The sequence below is a fragment of the Capricornis sumatraensis genome, chromosome 9 (genome assembly GCF_032405125.1).
Source record: "Capricornis sumatraensis isolate serow.1 chromosome 9, serow.2, whole genome shotgun sequence".
NCBI classification, from domain to species: Eukaryota; Metazoa; Chordata; class Mammalia; order Artiodactyla; family Bovidae; genus Capricornis; species Capricornis sumatraensis.
In genome coordinates, this window is record NC_091077.1 from 15404986 (window position 1) to 15421763 (window position 16778).

Here is a 16778-nt window from a genome sequence, read left to right on the forward strand (position 1 = left end):
AAAGTTCTTCAGTTTCTTTCGTTAGTGTCTTAGAGTTTTCTGAGTACAGGTCTTTTTAAGTCATATCAGATTTTGCTTCCAGATGAATTGGTCTCGAATTTGTTTGTTTGTTTGTTTTAAGTTTAATTTTTCCTTGAGCACATTGGGTTTGGGATGTGTGGGGAAGGGATTGTGAGCACATTCTCTCACACTCCTGTTGGGTGTATTTAAAGTTCATCTCCAAGGCTCCTGGAGCTCTGGAGGAGACCAGGGATGCAGGCAGATTGGAGAAATGTTTGCTCGTTAGGTTGGGTGTGTTCACAGGCCGGGGGTAGTATTTGGCCCTGCCGAGGTTTCTCATCCTCTTTGTTCCTGTTATTTAGTCATGAAACTGGAGTGAAGAAGTATGGGCTTTTGATCTATTATCCAGGATGATATACCCCCACCTGTCACAGGAAGACCTTTTTATTTTAAATCAGGAAAATTAAAAATGTTCCCGTACTGGGACTTCCCTGGTGGTCTAGTGGTTAAGACTCCATACTTCCCAGAAGGAGGGGGCACAGGTTCGATCCCTGGTCAGAGAACTAAGATCCCACATGCCATGCCATGTGTTGTGGCCAAAATATTAGAAAGTAAAATAAAGCATGTTTAAAGTATCCCCCAAAATGTTCCTGTACTTTTTCAAGATTTATCCTTGAAATCAGGAGAGCCTAGTAAAATTTAAGTGAAAGTGAAAGTCACTCAGTCGTGTCTGACTCTTTGTGACCCCGCGGACTATACAGTCCATGGCATTCTCCAGGCCAGAGTACTGGAGTGGGTACCCTTTCCCTTCTCCAGGGAACCTTCCCGACCCAGGGATCAAACCGGAGTCTCCTGCTTTGTCAGGCGGATTCTTTACCTTACCACTGAGCCACCAGGGAAACCTGACCTTCATGCGAAAAGAATCTAGAAAAATGTGGATGTATGTCTGTGTCCACTGATTCACTCTGCCAGTTCATTCTGCTGTACAGCAGAGTGATTCTGCACAGCAGAAAGGAGCGCAGCACTGAATTAGTGCTGCTGCTGCTGCTGCTGAGTCGCTTCAGTCGTGTCCAACTCTGCGCGACCCCATGGACGGCAGCCCACCAGGCTCCCCCGTCCCTGGGATTCTCCAGGCAAGAGCACTGGAGTGGGGTGCCATTTCCTTCTCCAGTGCATGAAGGTGAAAAGTGAAAGTGAAGTTGCTCAGTCGTGCCCGACTCTTTGCGACCCCATGGACTGCAGCCCACCAGGCTCCTCCGCCTATGGGATTTTCCAGGCAAGAGTACTGGAGTGGGGTGCCATTGCCTTCTCTGAACACTGAATTAACTATATTGCAATTAAAAAAAATAAAAAGCAAGAGGGGGACTTTAAAATAACAGGATGCATCAGGCCCAGGAAACTTGGTTGAACCGCTAGAATTTGCAGCTTGAAGACTACTAAATGATGAAAAGGTCCTAAGTATGATTCTCTGAAGGGAAACCGTGCCTGGGATGTGCTGAGTAGTCCTGTAGAGCGAGCGTCTGCCTATGTGTGGAGTAGTCTCGAAGGACAAGCCCCGGAGTATGGCGGGGTCCTGGCGGCAGCACCAGTCAGCCCTCCTTCTTTTGAGGGCTCTGTTGTCACAGCTCTGGGGGGCTCTGAGGAGCTGTAGCCCTCCCTCCCCACAGATACCCCTCAGCCCACCTTCCTGGGAGGGTAAGAGGGCAGGACTGTTTCTTGCTGTCTGCAGGGCCAGCAGACACGTAGCCTCTGAGTCTGGTGGGTTGATTGGTGATTTTTCTGTATTCTTTCTGTATTTTCCAGATTTCAGCACTGAGAATGCCTTACTCTGTCATCAGGAAAGGGGTTATTACATTAAAGAGTATCTTACTTAAGGACATATAACTGCACAGCAGATTGAAAATTGAACCCTTACTATAGAAAGCCCTTATAAATCAGCCCACAGGCCAATCAAAGGAATCATGACTCAGCTCACATTAGGAATTTTGGGGCTGATATTTGGATCTTGTGGAGGTTCTTGGTCATAATTTTGGGTGTCAGATTTTAGTTTACAGCCCTTGAGTATCACTTTAAATTAAAAAGAATTTTTTTTTTATTTGACTGCACTGGGTTTTAGTTGTGGCATGTGGGATCTAGTTCCCTGACCAGGGATTGAACCCAGGCCCTGTGCACTGGAAGCATGGAGTCTTAGCCACTGGACTACCAGGGAAGTCCTGAATATCACTCTTGAGGTATTTGAGATACCAGAGTGCCATTAGTTATGTAATTTGTCATTAGTTATGTAGTTACTTATGTAACTATGCCCTTAGTTATATAGGTTCTTTAAAGGCACCTACTTTTAAAACTTAGATTCATTTATTTTAAAGGAAACTTGGTCTCACTGCATTAAGTTGAAACCAGCATTCCTTGCCATGAATATTTGTTAGTTGAATTGCTGAAGGTCCAGTCAGATGCTGCTGCCGGCAAAGGCTTTGAGCCTCGGTCACGCCGCTCTGTTTTCTTGAATGGGAAGATGAGCAGGCATTCAGAGGGCATGAAGGCTGTGTCAGCACTTCCCTGAGATGCGCCCTGTGTTATAACTAGAAAGCTGCCAGGGCAGCCAGGCAGTGTCTGTCACCTGGTGCCCCACCTCCTGGGTCCCACCCCTTCCTCAGGGCACTTGGGTTTTTTGGGTGTCTGACGTATCATCTGCCCCAAGAGGAATGGAGGAGAAAGGCCTGGGTGGCTGGGGGTGCCTGTCAGAGGCTCTGACCTGACCGTGTGTGATCGTCCTTGACCTGCTGTGACCCACCCAGCCAGGGGCTGTGACCCCCACACTGACCAGGACTTTTTTCCCAGCAGGAGACCACCGTCCGCAGCTCCTGTGAAGATGTCCACACCAGACCCAGCCCTGGGTGGAACTCCTCGGCCAGGCCCTTCTCCCGGCCCGGGCCCCTCCCCTGGAGCCATGTTGGGCCCCAGCCCGGGCCCCTCCCCTGGCTCCGCCCACAGCATCATGGGACCCAGCCCAGGGCCTCCCTCGGCAGGACACCCCATCCCGACCCAGGGCCCTGGAGGGTACCCTCAGGAGAACATGCACCAGATGCACAAGGTAGGGAGCCCCGGGCCCTCAGCCCCGCCAGCTGGGTCCACATGCGCAGGGGCGGGGGGTGCGCAGTGTGTCCTGAGCCCCACTGCGAGCTGGCAGCCGTCCTAACCCTGGGTCTCTCACGCCTGTTGTTTTATTAATGAATAGAAGTGTCCAAATCCTGAAAGATGGCCTCCAGCCCGTGGTTACCTGCTTGGCTTACCTGAGTGACTCACTGAGCACAGCAGCCAGTGCCCTCTGTCCCCGCTTGATCCTCTACTTGGGCATCATTGTCCTGCCCAGTGACCTGAGTGCATCAAGGATGCTTTAGCCAGTGAGATGAGAAAAGCCTCTTTTCACACATATAATTTTCCTCTTTCTTTGTATTCCTGGGAGGTGGTTGGAGGAAGTACTCTCTTATGGATAAAAAGCATCTAAAGGAAAAGGTGCCTTTTTCAAGCATCTGGGATCACAGGTGTCCATCACAGTAGAAGATACAAGGCCTGGGGATGAGGGGTCTCTGCCTGCCCCTCTGGCTTCCCTGCCAGGCTGTCCATGTGTTCATACCCCAGTTCACTTAATCCCCTCCTGCCAGCCCATCAGGTGCAGGTATGTATTGTGCCCATTTTGCAGATGAGGAAGTAGGGTCTCAGCGGGATGGTCACTCAGCAGAGCTATCTCATCCCTTTGGTTCTCCCTGACCTCAGGCAGGTGCCACCCGCCCCTGACCTCCAGCACAGTGAGGTGACGCCCCTCCACCCTACCCATCACCAATATATTCCTGTCAACTTGGGTACAGTATCTGACTGGTCATTTCTTCTTAGAAAGCTGTTGATGATTCTCTGACCGCTGCCCCCAGTGCTGACTTAGGCCCGTTTCTCCTCCGTTTCCCCTCTCTGTTTTGTTTCTTCCTGGACACCTGACACGTCTCTCAGACACCTGCCATGTGTCTGGCTGGCCCAAGAATTGAGGTCTGGTGGTCCCCAACCCTTCCCCTGTCTGTAGAGAGCTCCTGCCCTGGGGGAGGCGAGCCTGTCTCTCAGCTCCCCGAGCCCAGGGGAGAAGGATCAGAGGGAAGGCCCCACCCAGGGGTCTGCTCAGCATCCCAAGGGCCCCACGCTGCTTCTGGTTGGGAAGCTGCCCCTCTGCTCTTGGCCCACGCCTTTTCCTCCTCCTCCTTTCATGGTACATGTTGAGCTGTGGCTGACTTTGCTGGGCCACCTCTTAGACCAGAGAGCTGGACATTGGCATCCGAGCCTGGGAGGGTCTCGGAAGATGTCCACTTTGCCAGCCATTCCGTGGGGGGGTGCTTAGTGCTGAACATCAGAAGGGAGGCTGTGTGTTTCTGTCCCACCAAGATCTGATGGTGTCTCCTAGGAGGGGCAGAACGATGTTACAAGTGGCCCCCTGCCCGCTAGCAGGCAGGAGGCCGATCTGGGATCAGTGAGGACATTTGACTGTTGCTGCCGTACCTCATGGGCAGGAGTTACTGCCTGTCTCTGATTTACAGTCTCCTGGGCTAGAGGTTCCCTGTGGTCGCAAGGTCTTCTTGTGACTGCTAGAACCGCTCCTGGCCTGGAGCTCTGCGTGTGCTTCCCTTGTGAGACTTGGGCCATCAGAAACTGTCCCCACCTTCCCTGGTGTCCTCGTCCAGCCGTGCCCTTGCCCCTGGATCACCAGTCTGCGGGTCCCCTGACTGGTGTTATTTCACGCACATGCCTTGACACCTGAGTAGGGATCAGGACCACGTCTTGGACCTAAGCTTGGCCATGGCAGCTCAATAAGTGCCTGGTGACTTTGGATGCACATTTTCAGTGATCTTGAACTTCTCTCGTGTGGTGCATTTCTGTGCTGTCTCTTCACATGCCCCCTTGCTGATCCTGCCTTGTCGTCCACTCTCGCAGCCAATGGAGTCCATGCATGAGAAGGGCATGTCGGATGACCCCCGCTACACCCAGATGAAGGGGATGGGGATGCGGTCAGGGGGCCATGCAGGCATGGGGCCCCCGCCAAGCCCCATGGACCAACACTCCCAAGGTATGGTTTCCCTTCTCCTCTTTCCTCATGTTTGTTGCCCTCTGGAAGTCCCAAGGTCACTTTCCTAAAGGAGTCATCCATAGATGGATTCCAAGGACCCAGGACAGTTGAGCCTTGTGGTATACCCTGCCATGGAGGGCTGTTGAGCATGGGCTTAGCTGGCGCCCTGTTCAGGCCATTTAGTCCCAGAGCAGCCCCAGGAGAGTGGATACTGGTAGGATGGAACCGTGTTCCACGCCAGGTGTTAGACAAGGGCTGGGCAGGACAGGGTCCTTAGGATAGTGGCTCTGGTGGCACCCAGGAGCGGATGGGGAATGTAGACTCTGAGAATTCCCTGTTGGGAATTCCCTGTGGTTAGGACTTCCACTGCAGGGGCCCTGGGTTCAATCCTTAGTTCTTGATCTGGAGAACTAAGATCCCTCAAGTTGTGTGACGCAGCTAGAGAAAAAAGGAAAGAGAAAGCAGACGCCTGCTCCCTGCTTCAGACCTGCTGAGTCAGAATCTCAGGAGGGGCAGGGCTGGGCTTTATCTTAGCTGAACGTGGGTGGCTTCCTGTCAATGGGGCTGGAAGCTCAGGGGCTCTGCAGGTAAGGGAAGTGGGGGGAGTGGACCTGCCCAAGGCGAGGGGCAGCGGGGCGGGCCCAGAGAAAGCCTGGATTTTTGTGTCACCTCTACTTTAATCGTTGGCAAGTTACTAAGTAGGCCGAACCAAGCGCTATGCAGGCTGCCAACCAGGCTGTAAGTGTGTGCCCTCTGGGCGTCTCTTGTTTGAATCATGAGTATAAAGTCATTTGGCCGTCCTTGTCTCAGGGTAGGGGCCAGTGTAAGCTGGGCACCATCTTTTCCTTAAAAATCACTGGATATGTGCTGCCAAGTGACCACCCAGACCCGTGTCTCCCCACAGGTTACCCCTCACCCCTGGGCGGCTCTGAGCACGCCTCCAGCCCGGTTCCAGCCAGTGGCCCGTCCTCGGGCCCACAGATGTCGTCTGGGCCCGGGGGGGCCCCGCTAGATGGTGCTGATCCACAGGCTTTGGGGCAGCAGAACCGAGGCCCAACACCCTTCAACCAGAACCAGCTGCACCAGCTCAGAGCACAGATCATGGCCTACAAGATGCTGGCCCGGGGGCAGCCCCTTCCCGACCACCTGCAGATGGCTGTGCAGGGCAAGCGGCCGATGCCCGGGATGCAGCCACAGATGCCAGCTCTACCTCCGCCCTCCGTGTCTGCAACAGGGCCCGGGCCCAGCCCTGGACCAGCACCTCCAAATTACAGCAGGCCTCATGGTAGGGCCCACTGCCCCTGACCCTTGGGATGGGGAGGGGTCTCAGAGCCAACCAACAGGAATGCGGACATGTGCATTGGCAGGTCTGGGCTCTGCCGTCTGTTGGCTTCCCTGGCACTGGGGCTGTTGGTGATAAATGGTGTTTCTCTAGCTCCCTTGTCTGCTCCGGTGCCCACACCAAGGGGCTCCTTGTTGGATGTGTCTCCTGGAGCCAGGGCTGCCCGTGGTGGGGGCAGGGTGCGGGGCCGGGTGCAGGTATAAACACAGGACATGTTTTATCCTCTGGTCTGTTTCTCCTTGCGTGTAGGTATGGGAGGGCCCAATATGCCCCCTCCAGGACCCTCAGGCGTGCCTCCTGGGATGCCCGGCCAGCCCCCCGGAGGGCCTCCCAAGCCCTGGCCTGAAGGTGAGCTCCCTCTGTCCTACTGACGTGTCTGTGCCCTGACTCCCACGTCGAGTTCATACCGTGCAGACCCTGAGATGAGCCCAGTCAGAGAGTGGGTCAGGGACACGTCTGCTGCTTCTGCCATCTTCTTTGGGTCTCACCAGAGCCTTGGGTTTGGTCCTATTCCTCTCTACCTACCCACCCTTGTCTTTTGGATCACAATGACCCTGGGATCTCTGAGCCAGTAGCAGGAAGAGAGGGACAATAAGGCATGAGTCCACTGTGTGACTCAAGTGAGAGGCTGCGGAGCAGACACCATCCTTCAGGATGTGGTGCCTTGAGCCCAGAGGTCACGGCCAACCCCTTTCCCTCCCGAAAATGCCCCCAGTGCTGTGGGAGACAGGCTGGAGGGCAGGGAAACTCGAGGTTTTGTCACCCCTGTGTTTGGTGTAAAATGTAGTTAGTGCTTATTTGAGGGTCACATCTGTGAGGTCAAAGCTGTGGATAAAACAGATTCATTCCTGTCGTCTTGGGGCCTGAGGATCAGTGATGGGCATTAAAGAGCCAGTCCTGTAAATTGAATTCTGCTGGAGCTGGGGTGGGTGAAAGGCAGGCTCACCCCATACCCACCCCGGGTCGGCACCTGGACCAGTAGGGGCTTTGGAGAAGGGATGTGCAGGCTGAGACCTCGAGGAAGAAGAGGGAGCCAGACCTCTAGGAAGTGAGGAGCCATGGGGCAGTGAGGGGTGGGGGTCCTGGGAAGCTGCCCAGCCCGTGTCAGCCTCTGAACGAGCTTGTCCCCGGGGCAGTCAGCGCCCCACAGGCACTTCACTTTCTCCCGAGGCTGACCTGGGACTCAACGTGGTGGCCTGCTTCCTGTCTCCCCCCAGGACCCATGGCGAATGCTGCTGCCCCCACGAGCACACCTCAGAAGCTGATACCCCCACAGCCGACAGGCCGCCCGTCGCCTGCACCCCCTGCTGTCCCGCCCGCTGCCTCCCCTGTGATGCCGCCCCAGACGCAGTCACCGGGGCAGCCAGCCCAGCCTGCCCCCATGGTGCCGCTCCACCAGAAGCAGAGCCGCATCACCCCGATCCAGAAGCCGCGGGGCCTGGACCCCGTGGAGATCCTGCAGGAGCGGGAATACAGGTGAGGTCCTGCCGCCAGCCAGGGGTGCCCCCCAACCCTGTCACCTCTGACACGCATTGATGGTGGTGCTCAGTTCTAAAGGCCAGTGGGGTATGTAGCCAGAGGTCCCCCTCCTGCCTTGGCCCCCAGCCTTCTAGTTCTCTGGTGTGTGTGCATCCTTGCAGAGAAACCCCATGTGTGTCAGAATAAATGTGTGCACACGGCTTAGTTTGGGTACAGAGGATTTATGTGCACGTGGAAATTTCATAGATTTTGCAATACCTTCCTCCACGGAGGTTGTACAGATAGATATATGTTGGAATGAACATGCCTGGTTCTCCTTTCCTATCCAACTTTTGGCTCATCTGCATTCAAAAAGTCTCCGGGTGAGCCTTGTGGTGGACATTTCTGAACCATCACTCACTGTTGCCTGCCCTGCCCAGGCCTGCTGGGCACTGGATACTGTGAGGGGCCTGGCACACAGATGTGTGTCCCCCTGTCCAATAGTGCTGGGGGAGCCTGAGATTCACTGCCTGAACACCTCGTGCTCCCACTGTTTCTCCATTGCGTTTATAACCTCTTCAGGGCTGGCCTCCCTGAGTAACGGCAGCTCTGTCCAGGGAGGGGGCCTTGCCTCATACACCGCAAATCCCCAGATACATCAGTGACTCAGCTTAATGACAGTCTTCAGAGTGCCTCTCCAGCTGTGATGAGCCCTGGAGCTCCAGCCCCTGGGCCCAGGTGCCTCCCCTCCTGCTCCATCGGAATGGCTTAAAGATGGCCTGCCCAGATTTCCCGTCTCCTTTCTGTCCCTGTTCCCATGTACCTACCGTCCAGCACCAAATGGACCATGGGACCTTGATCCTTGCTTGCAGTGTCCCCTTGGTGAACTCTCAACTTCTTTTCCCCCAGCACTGTTCACCGTGCCAGCTGGTCTGCACCTGCTCCCCAGCCTCCTTGCTCTCTGCCTTGCCTGTGCAGTCTGTTTTCCCACGCTTGACTTATATTATATCTATTTCTTGGGTTAAAACTGGCTTTCCATTATCAATTTTGCAGCCCTTTTCTCTTTAGTCCCTGCCCAGTGCTCTGTCCTCACCTCCTTGACTCTCCTGGTTCCTCTTTGTATTTAACAGGTTAGACTCATTCCTACCCCAGGGACTTTGCACATCCTGTGCATGACTTCTTGGTGTTTATTTAAACTTGATTGCCAAGGCCTCCATGTGGTGGAGACTCTGACTCCCACACCCCTCACCTCCAGCCCCTTCTTCAAAGTACTTCTCTGAAATAGCCGTAGATACTTAATTTTTTAATTTCTTTATGGCTTTTCCTCCTGATAAACTTATGAACTCAGTGAGAGCAACCAGGAGCCCTGGTTAGTCTTGTTTAGTGCTGAAGCCCCACAGCTCAAGTGGTCCCTGGCATACAGTAGGTGCTTGATAAGCAAGTGTGTGAAAAGTGGGGATTATTTCGTTTGAACTTTATGCTCTACCCCGCCTTTTTTCTTTTTTTTTTGGCCGTGCCATGCAGCATGTGAGATCTCAGTTCCCCAACCAGGGATCGAATCTGTGCCTCCTGCAGTGGAAGCACGGAGTCTTAACAACTGCTCCTGCAGGGAAGTTCCCTGTTTGAACCTGAGACCAAACCTGTAGGGTTGCTCTGAGGGGTCTCCCCACTTCATAGCTGAGTAGCTTTCCAGGGCCGGGATAGAGGCCCCAGCCCACCTGACTCCAGAGATTCGCTCCCACTGCTGAAATGCCAGAAGCCAGCTGTGCACTTTGAGATTTCCTGTTTGCTGCAGCTCCTGGGGCCTCTGTGGCTGCCCTCCTGTATGTAGTCTTGTGTGCATCCTTTCTCTGCCCTCTCCTGTCTCAGAACTAGTGTGGACTCCACTGGATTCTTCTGAGGCTCTGGCTTTAAAGAAGGGGATCCGGGGGGTTCCCTGTAAACTGGTGAGATCTCACGTCATGGGTCATTTTTTCCATCTTCACATCCTAGGCTGCAGGCTCGCATCGCACACCGAATTCAGGAACTTGAAAACCTTCCCGGGTCCCTGGCCGGGGATTTGCGAACCAAAGCTACCATCGAGCTCAAGGCCCTCAGACTGCTGAACTTCCAGAGGCAGGTGGGCACAGACGTGGGCTCTGGGGTTAAGAAGAGACCCTTCTTGCCAATACTGATGCTCAGATTCAGAGAGATGCTTACTGGGCAGTTTTTTTGTTGTTGTTAATCTTTCTTTCTCGCTGTCTCTCTCTGCGTTGGGTCTTAGTGTGGCATGCAGGATCATCGTTGCATCACTTGGGATATTCCTTGTTAGGCACAAACTCGGTAGTTGTGGCATATGGGCTCCAGAGTGTGCCGGCTCAGTAGTTGTGGCTTGTGACGTCTCTAGGTGTGGTTTGAGAGCCTGATAGTTGTGGCTGCAGGCCTAGTTTTCACGAGGCACGTAGAATCTTAGTTCCCTGACCAGGGATCAAGCTTGTGTATCTTGCATTGCAAGGCAGATACACAACCAGCAGACCATCAGGGAAGTCCCTGGGACAGTTATGAAGTATACCCTGACCCTTAAGCCACAGTGCTCCCCCTCACACTCACTTACCCACTGTCCCTCCTCCCTCTGCATGTCCTGCCATTGGAATGAGCAAGTGTGGGCCTTCCTTAAGGTGGCCGTGGCCAGCTTGCAGCAGGAGGCTTGGATGGGTCTATTTCTGAGAGTCCTTTGCTCTTGAATGACCAGTAAGAACTTTTGTGTGTGGTTGAGAGAGTGCAAAGCTGGAGACCTGAAGACGTGAGAGGCGCTCTCTGGGTGTCCAGGGGCAGCCATCTCCTGCACTGTGGGTGCCTGCTAGCAGCGCCTGGCTCCCTGCCCCAGGTCCTCTCCACGCGTGTGTTTGCACTCTTGGGTCCTCCTGGGTGTGGCAGCCTACTTCCTGGTTTGCATTGTGGAGGCACGTGGGCATCACTGAGTTATACCAGTTGCCAATTTCTCCCCTTCCTTCCCGAAGCTGCGGCAGGAGGTGGTGGTGTGCATGAGGAGGGACACAGCCCTGGAGACGGCCCTCAACGCCAAGGCCTATAAGCGCAGCAAGCGGCAGTCCCTGCGCGAGGCCCGCATCACCGAGAAGCTGGAGAAGCAGCAGAAGATCGAGCAGGAGCGCAAGCGCCGGCAGAAGCACCAGGTGCAGCCCTGGGGGGCAGGTCGTCAGCCCCGCACTGTGGGGTCCCGGTTTTTGTCTGCACACGCGGTCTGCGTGTGTCTCTGTTCATCATAACAGTATTCTAGGCGCCGAGAGTACTTGAGTGAACAAAACCAGTAAAGACGGTCGGGGAGATGGGCTGTATTCAAACGCACATATGACGTTTGGGGAGTTAATAGGGTGTCAGGAGACAGGACGTGGGGATAGACAGAGATGGAGGAGCCGTTCACACAGGATGGTCCTTCAGAGAGGGCCTCCTCGAGAAGGTGGTGTCTGAGCAGAGACCCGAGGGAGGAGCCACACGGATGTGCAGATGACAGGGCTTTGGGGTTGGAAGGCACGCCGGTGTTCCGTGTGGTCAGAGTTGGGGGAGCGTGGGTGAGGGAGGGAGGCGGTGAGGACAGTGAGGTGATGGGACGGGCGTGTGGGGCCTTGTGCAGAGGGGACCACTCGGGCTTGTGCTTGGAGTGAGGTGCCTGAGCAGAGGCAGTATCTGACTGAGGAGGTTAGAGGGTCTGTCAGGGAAACTAGATTCTCCATTCAAGCAGGGTTTGGGATCATTTGGTCTGTTTACATTTATATTTATGTTTTTAGTTTTACTTAATATAAAAATATTTGTATTTTCTAAAGTTTTTCTCCAAAAAACTTTTTCTTCCCCCTATATATACACAGTAGTCAAAAGTTAAATAGCTGTCTTTAAAAAATATATAGACATGTTGACCTGTTGAAAGTATTACTAAAGCGTGATTTTTAACGTCTGCGTTGTCTTCCGTCTCCGAGTGCTCAACATTTAGTGGTTTATGAAACCATTTCCCTGTCTTGGGACACACAGTGTATTCTCCACTTCCCACCGTTAAAAGTGACGCTGGGCTAGGCATTCTTGGACTTGAATTTTGGCACCCGTCTCTGCCATTTTTCTTAAATCCCTTGCAGTGATGGTTTGGATGGGGGAGGGGATGGGGGCGCATTTTGCAGTGGTCAGTAGGCCCTGCCAGGTTGTCCCAGCCAGGGCAATTGCCCTGGCTGCTGAGGCGGGGTTGGAGGGGGGCCCTTCCCACCACATGGTCCCCATAGAGAATGGTGGACCTTGTCAGCAGGCAGTGTCGCAGGACCAGTTTGATCGCATCCCCTTGGTTTTCACCAAGCCCGCTTTGGCGTTTCGTCTCCCTCGGGGCAACATCCCGTAGTCAGTCGGCTCTTCTCTGTGCTCCCTGCAGGAATACCTCAACAGCATTCTTCAGCATGCCAAGGATTTCAAGGAATATCACAGGTCGGTCACAGGCAAAATCCAGAAGCTCACAAAGGCGGTGGCCACGTACCACGCCAACACCGAGCGGGAACAGAAGAAGGAGAATGAAAGAATCGAGAAGGAGAGAATGCGGAGGCTCATGGTACAGTCGGCTGTGGTGACCCGGGTCCCTTCAGGAGGGTGATGGGTGTTGGGAGCCTGGGGATCAATCACCCAGGGTTACGCTAGGGCATTTTGCTGCTTAGTGTTAGAGGTGGGACAGAGGAAGAAAGGATTTGGGAGTCTGAAAGACCTGGCCCCAGGTCTTTGCCTGGTCACCCTGACTGTCAGTGACCTCTTGACCTCAACCAGTTAGCCAGCTGCTCTGTGGTCTCTGAAGGCTGGAGGTGGCACTGCCCCCTAGTGGGACAGCCACCTATTATGTGCCCAACCTCCCCACCCCTTTGCATGTCACCACGTATTATTCACGGAGGGTTCTCTGATTGGGCCAATATTGACAGCCCTGTTGCGTGGACAGGGACCACAGTAATAAGGAGGACATGGTCCCTTCCCTGGTGGGGTCATGCTGGCCCTAGAGAGACAGGTGCCCACAGAGACAGACAAGGTGGTTTTGGGGGGTGAGAAGTGCACAGAGGAGAACGAAGCAGAACCAGGGAGTGGGGATTAACTGGGTGTTCCAGGCAGGGTGGGCCTGACCCACGACTGCAGAGCTCCTGGGGCGGGGGTGTGCCTCTCAGCACAGAGGGGAGCCGAGAGGATAGACTCGATGCGGGAGGAAGCCGTGTGTGGGGCTCAGTCAGTAGCCCCTGGAACAGCGTGGTTCAAGGCAGTGAGGTTGGAGTCCCAGCAGCAGTCATGGGGGCCTGGCAGGCCATGGAGGGCTTCGGCTTTAATTCTGACCCTGAAGGGGAGGCTGTGAGCTAGAGGAGGGCAGTGTGGTCTGATGTCTTCTCAGAAAGCCACGTGGGAGAGTAGTGGTTCGGAAAAGGTGGAGAGAATGGTTGGAATTTGGGTGTCTTTGTGAACAGAGGGGATGGGGCTTTTTTCTCCCCAATCTTAGTTTGGCCACACTTCATGGCATGTGGGATCGTAGTTCCCCAACCAAGGATCGAACTCACACTCCCTACAGTAGAAGAGCGGAGTCTTAACCACTGGACCACCAGTGAAGTCCCAGGATGGGCCTTTTAAATGGCTCCTGCAGGACCATGTCTGTCCAGCAGGACTCTGTGGGGCCTGGTAGGGTTGGGGATTGGGGACGTTCTGCAGGGGAGTTCATAGATCACATCAGTGAGAGGGTTGAATAGAGCACAGTGTAGGCCATGAGCTCAGTGCTTCCTAAACGTGGGTCTGGCCACTGGTTAGCAACACCCCACAGGCTTCTGAGTCTGTTGGCTGCCCTGGGTGCTGGCGGACAGGTGAGTCACAAGCTTCTGTCATAACCACCCGCTTCCGCAGGCCGAGGACGAGGAGGGCTACCGAAAACTCATTGACCAGAAGAAGGACAAGCGCCTGGCCTACCTCCTGCAGCAGACAGATGAATACGTAGCTAACCTCACGGAGCTGGTGCGGCAGCACAAGGCTGCCCAGGTGGCCAAGGAGAAGAAAAAGAAGAAGAAAAAGAAGGTGCGCCCCTTGGTGGGGCTGGAGTGGCTCTGTGTGGGCATGCACCTTGGCCTTCTCTGTCAGGGGCTGACTGTGTCGCTCTTCCCTTCCAGAAGGCAGAAAATGCTGAAGGACAGACGCCTGCGATCGGACCTGATGGCGAGGTGAGGAACCAGGGGTTTCTTCTTGTGGACATGCCAGCCCATCCCCGGAAGTTAGGTCAATTTCACCCTTAAAGTTTTTTCGTTCTGAAATTATGAGATATATGGTGCTGGTAAGAGTCCCCCTCGGTCCCCTGACACCCCCCACCCTTCCTTGCCCCCACTCCCCAGACAGCTCACATGTGGGTGTGTTTCCTTCTGGGGCTTTTTCTGTTCACGGGTTGTTATTTATTTCTCAGTTCTTTCTTTAAAATTTTAGACTCCCAGGAGAGGTGTAAGAACAGTACAGAGAGGCTTTGTGTGTGCATCACCCGCATTCCCACTGTTCATGCTCATTTTTTATAAGTCATTTGAGAGTCAGATGCCAACATGATGGCACTCTGCTGCTCTGTATGTTTCATGTGTACATCCTAAAAACAAAGCTGTTCTTTTCCATAAGCGTACAGCAGTCAAAACCAGGAAATGAACATTGACGCAGTACTGTCATCTGATCCACAGCCCTTGTACAGACTCACAGTTGACCCCCCGGTGTCCTTCACAGCAGCAGGAAACCCTGGCGTGACTCAGGGTCTTTCTCCGTGCATCACATGGGGAGTGTGTGGCGTAGATTTCTTCCCTCACTGGTGATGTTGACCTTGATCCCTTGGTGTCAGCCTAGGCATCTCCAGCTGCAGTGATTGGAAGTACCTTCTGGGGAGATCCTCAGACTATGTGAAGACACTGTAATGCCTGAAACCTCCACCCACTGTTTCAGCGTGCACTGTTTGCCTGTATCAGTTTTTGCCGTAACGGTTGCAAGATGGTGATTTCTCCAGTCAGTATTCCTTCTGTGTTTATTAGCTGGCTTTCTGCAAGAAGGGAAAGTCTTCCTTTTCCTTTTTAAATTGGAGTGTTGTTACCAGTGTTGTGTTAGTTCCGGCTGTATCCCATTTAGGTCAGCTCAGAGCATTTAGTAGAGTTCCCTGTGTCAGATAGCAGGTTCTCATTAGTGATTTTACACGTGTGCTGTGCTAAGTCACTTCAATCATGTCTGACTCTTTGTGACCACATGGACGGTAGCCCACCAAACTCTTCTGTCCATGGGGTTCTCCAGGCAAGAATACTGGAGTGGTTGCCATTTCCTTCTCCAGGGGATCTTCCTGACCCTGGGATCGAACCCATGCCTCTTAAATTTCCTGCATTGGCAGGCAGGTTCTTTACCACCTAGGAAGTCCATTTTATACATAGCAGTGTATATGTGTCAATCTCAATCTCCTAATCCATCCCAAACCCTCTCTTCCCTCATTGGTAGCTATGCATTTGTGTTTACATCTGTGTCTCTGTTTCTACTTTGCAAATAAATTCACCAGTACTATTTTTCTAGATTCCACATATATGCGTTAACGTGTGGGATTTTCCTTTCTGACTTACTTCACTCTGTATGACAGTCTCTTTGTCCGTCCATGTCTGTGTGAATGGCACAATTTCATTCCTTTTTATGGCTGCATAGTATTCTGTTACATATAGGTACTATGTCTTTTTATTCCTGTATCAGTATTGTGTTATTGTAAGGGTTCCGGTTTCTCCACACCTTTGTCTGTTTTATTGTCGTTTTTTAAAGCTTTATTTTATTTTTGGCTGCACTGGATCTTAATTGATGTACTGGGGCTTTCTTCAGTTGTGGCGAGCAGGGCCTATTCTCCAGTTGCAATGCACAGGCGTCTCATTGCAGTGGCTTCTTTCGTTGCAGAGCACGGGCTCTAGAGCCGGGGCTCAGTAGCTGAGGTGCACAGGCTTAGTTACCCCATGACATGTGGTATCTTCCTGGACTGGGGATCGAACCTGTGTATCCTGCGTTGGCAAGTGGATTCTTAGCCACTAGACCACAAGGGAAGTCCTGCACCACATTTTCTTTATCCATCCTCTGCTGACCACGTAGCCTTCTGTTCTTTTTTGTTTGGCTCATGGGGCATAGTTTGCCAACCCCTGGTACTGACTCATGGGTTCTTATTTAGTCTAATGGATTTACTTGGTTTAATCTTGCACTGTCATTATATATTTTGATGCTCAAGACTGTTCCAGTTTGGGCCAGTGGGAACCCCTTCACCTTAACTCCTGTGTCCCTGTGCCCCATTGTTCTCTGAGGGCGTGACTTCCTCACACACCAGAACAGCCCTGAGTTCATCTGCTTTCCCTCCTGAACTCGACCATGTCTCTAAGGAGCCCTGATTCCTTTCAACAGAAAAGAATATTTGGAAACCATGATCTACGTGTGTTCATTGCTACTGAGGTTTCATTGTTTTGGGGCCCTCTCAGCGGACAGATCTAGGAAATAGATGTGTGTATGCATGCACATCCACTTTGCTAGTTACATATATTAACTAGTTCTATAAACTAAAAATGTTGCAGTTGCATTGATACCTCCAATTCTAATCCAATACCCTGGCTTCTTTCTTTCCTCCATGCCCATGTTATGAGAGCCCCAAACTGACTCTGTCTGCCACAATATAATCCCTTATTCGCACAGTCCTAGAAGGCGCAGGAAGTACGTTCAGAGTGCCTAACGTGCGGTCAGTGTTTGTTTTCAATTTAAAATATATGCTCCAGGGACTTCCCGTGGCTAAGACTCCGTGCTCCCAATGCAGGGGGCCTGAGTTTGATCCCTGGTCAGGTAACTAGACCGCACATGCCA

General features: G+C 53.0%; 1 protein-coding gene across 5 annotated transcripts in view; it reads left to right on the forward strand.

The window, feature by feature from the left end:
* The window catches only part of SMARCA4 (SWI/SNF related BAF chromatin remodeling complex subunit ATPase 4), an 89692-nt gene that overhangs the window by 13247 nt on the left and 59667 nt on the right, over positions 1–16778 (forward strand). For all 5 annotated transcript variants that reach the window (XM_068979565.1, XM_068979566.1, XM_068979567.1 and 2 more), the window contains exons 2-11: positions 2842–3091; positions 4972–5104; positions 6009–6389; positions 6696–6794; positions 7664–7922; positions 9897–10023; positions 10904–11077; positions 12313–12486; positions 13800–13967; positions 14060–14110. In XM_068979565.1, the coding sequence (XP_068835666.1) occupies positions 2870–3091; positions 4972–5104; positions 6009–6389; positions 6696–6794; positions 7664–7922; positions 9897–10023; positions 10904–11077; positions 12313–12486; positions 13800–13967; positions 14060–14110 (1788 nt within the window). In that variant the 5' untranslated portion in view covers positions 2842–2869. The remainder of the gene's footprint in view (positions 1–2841; positions 3092–4971; positions 5105–6008; positions 6390–6695; positions 6795–7663; positions 7923–9896; positions 10024–10903; positions 11078–12312; positions 12487–13799; positions 13968–14059; positions 14111–16778) is intronic.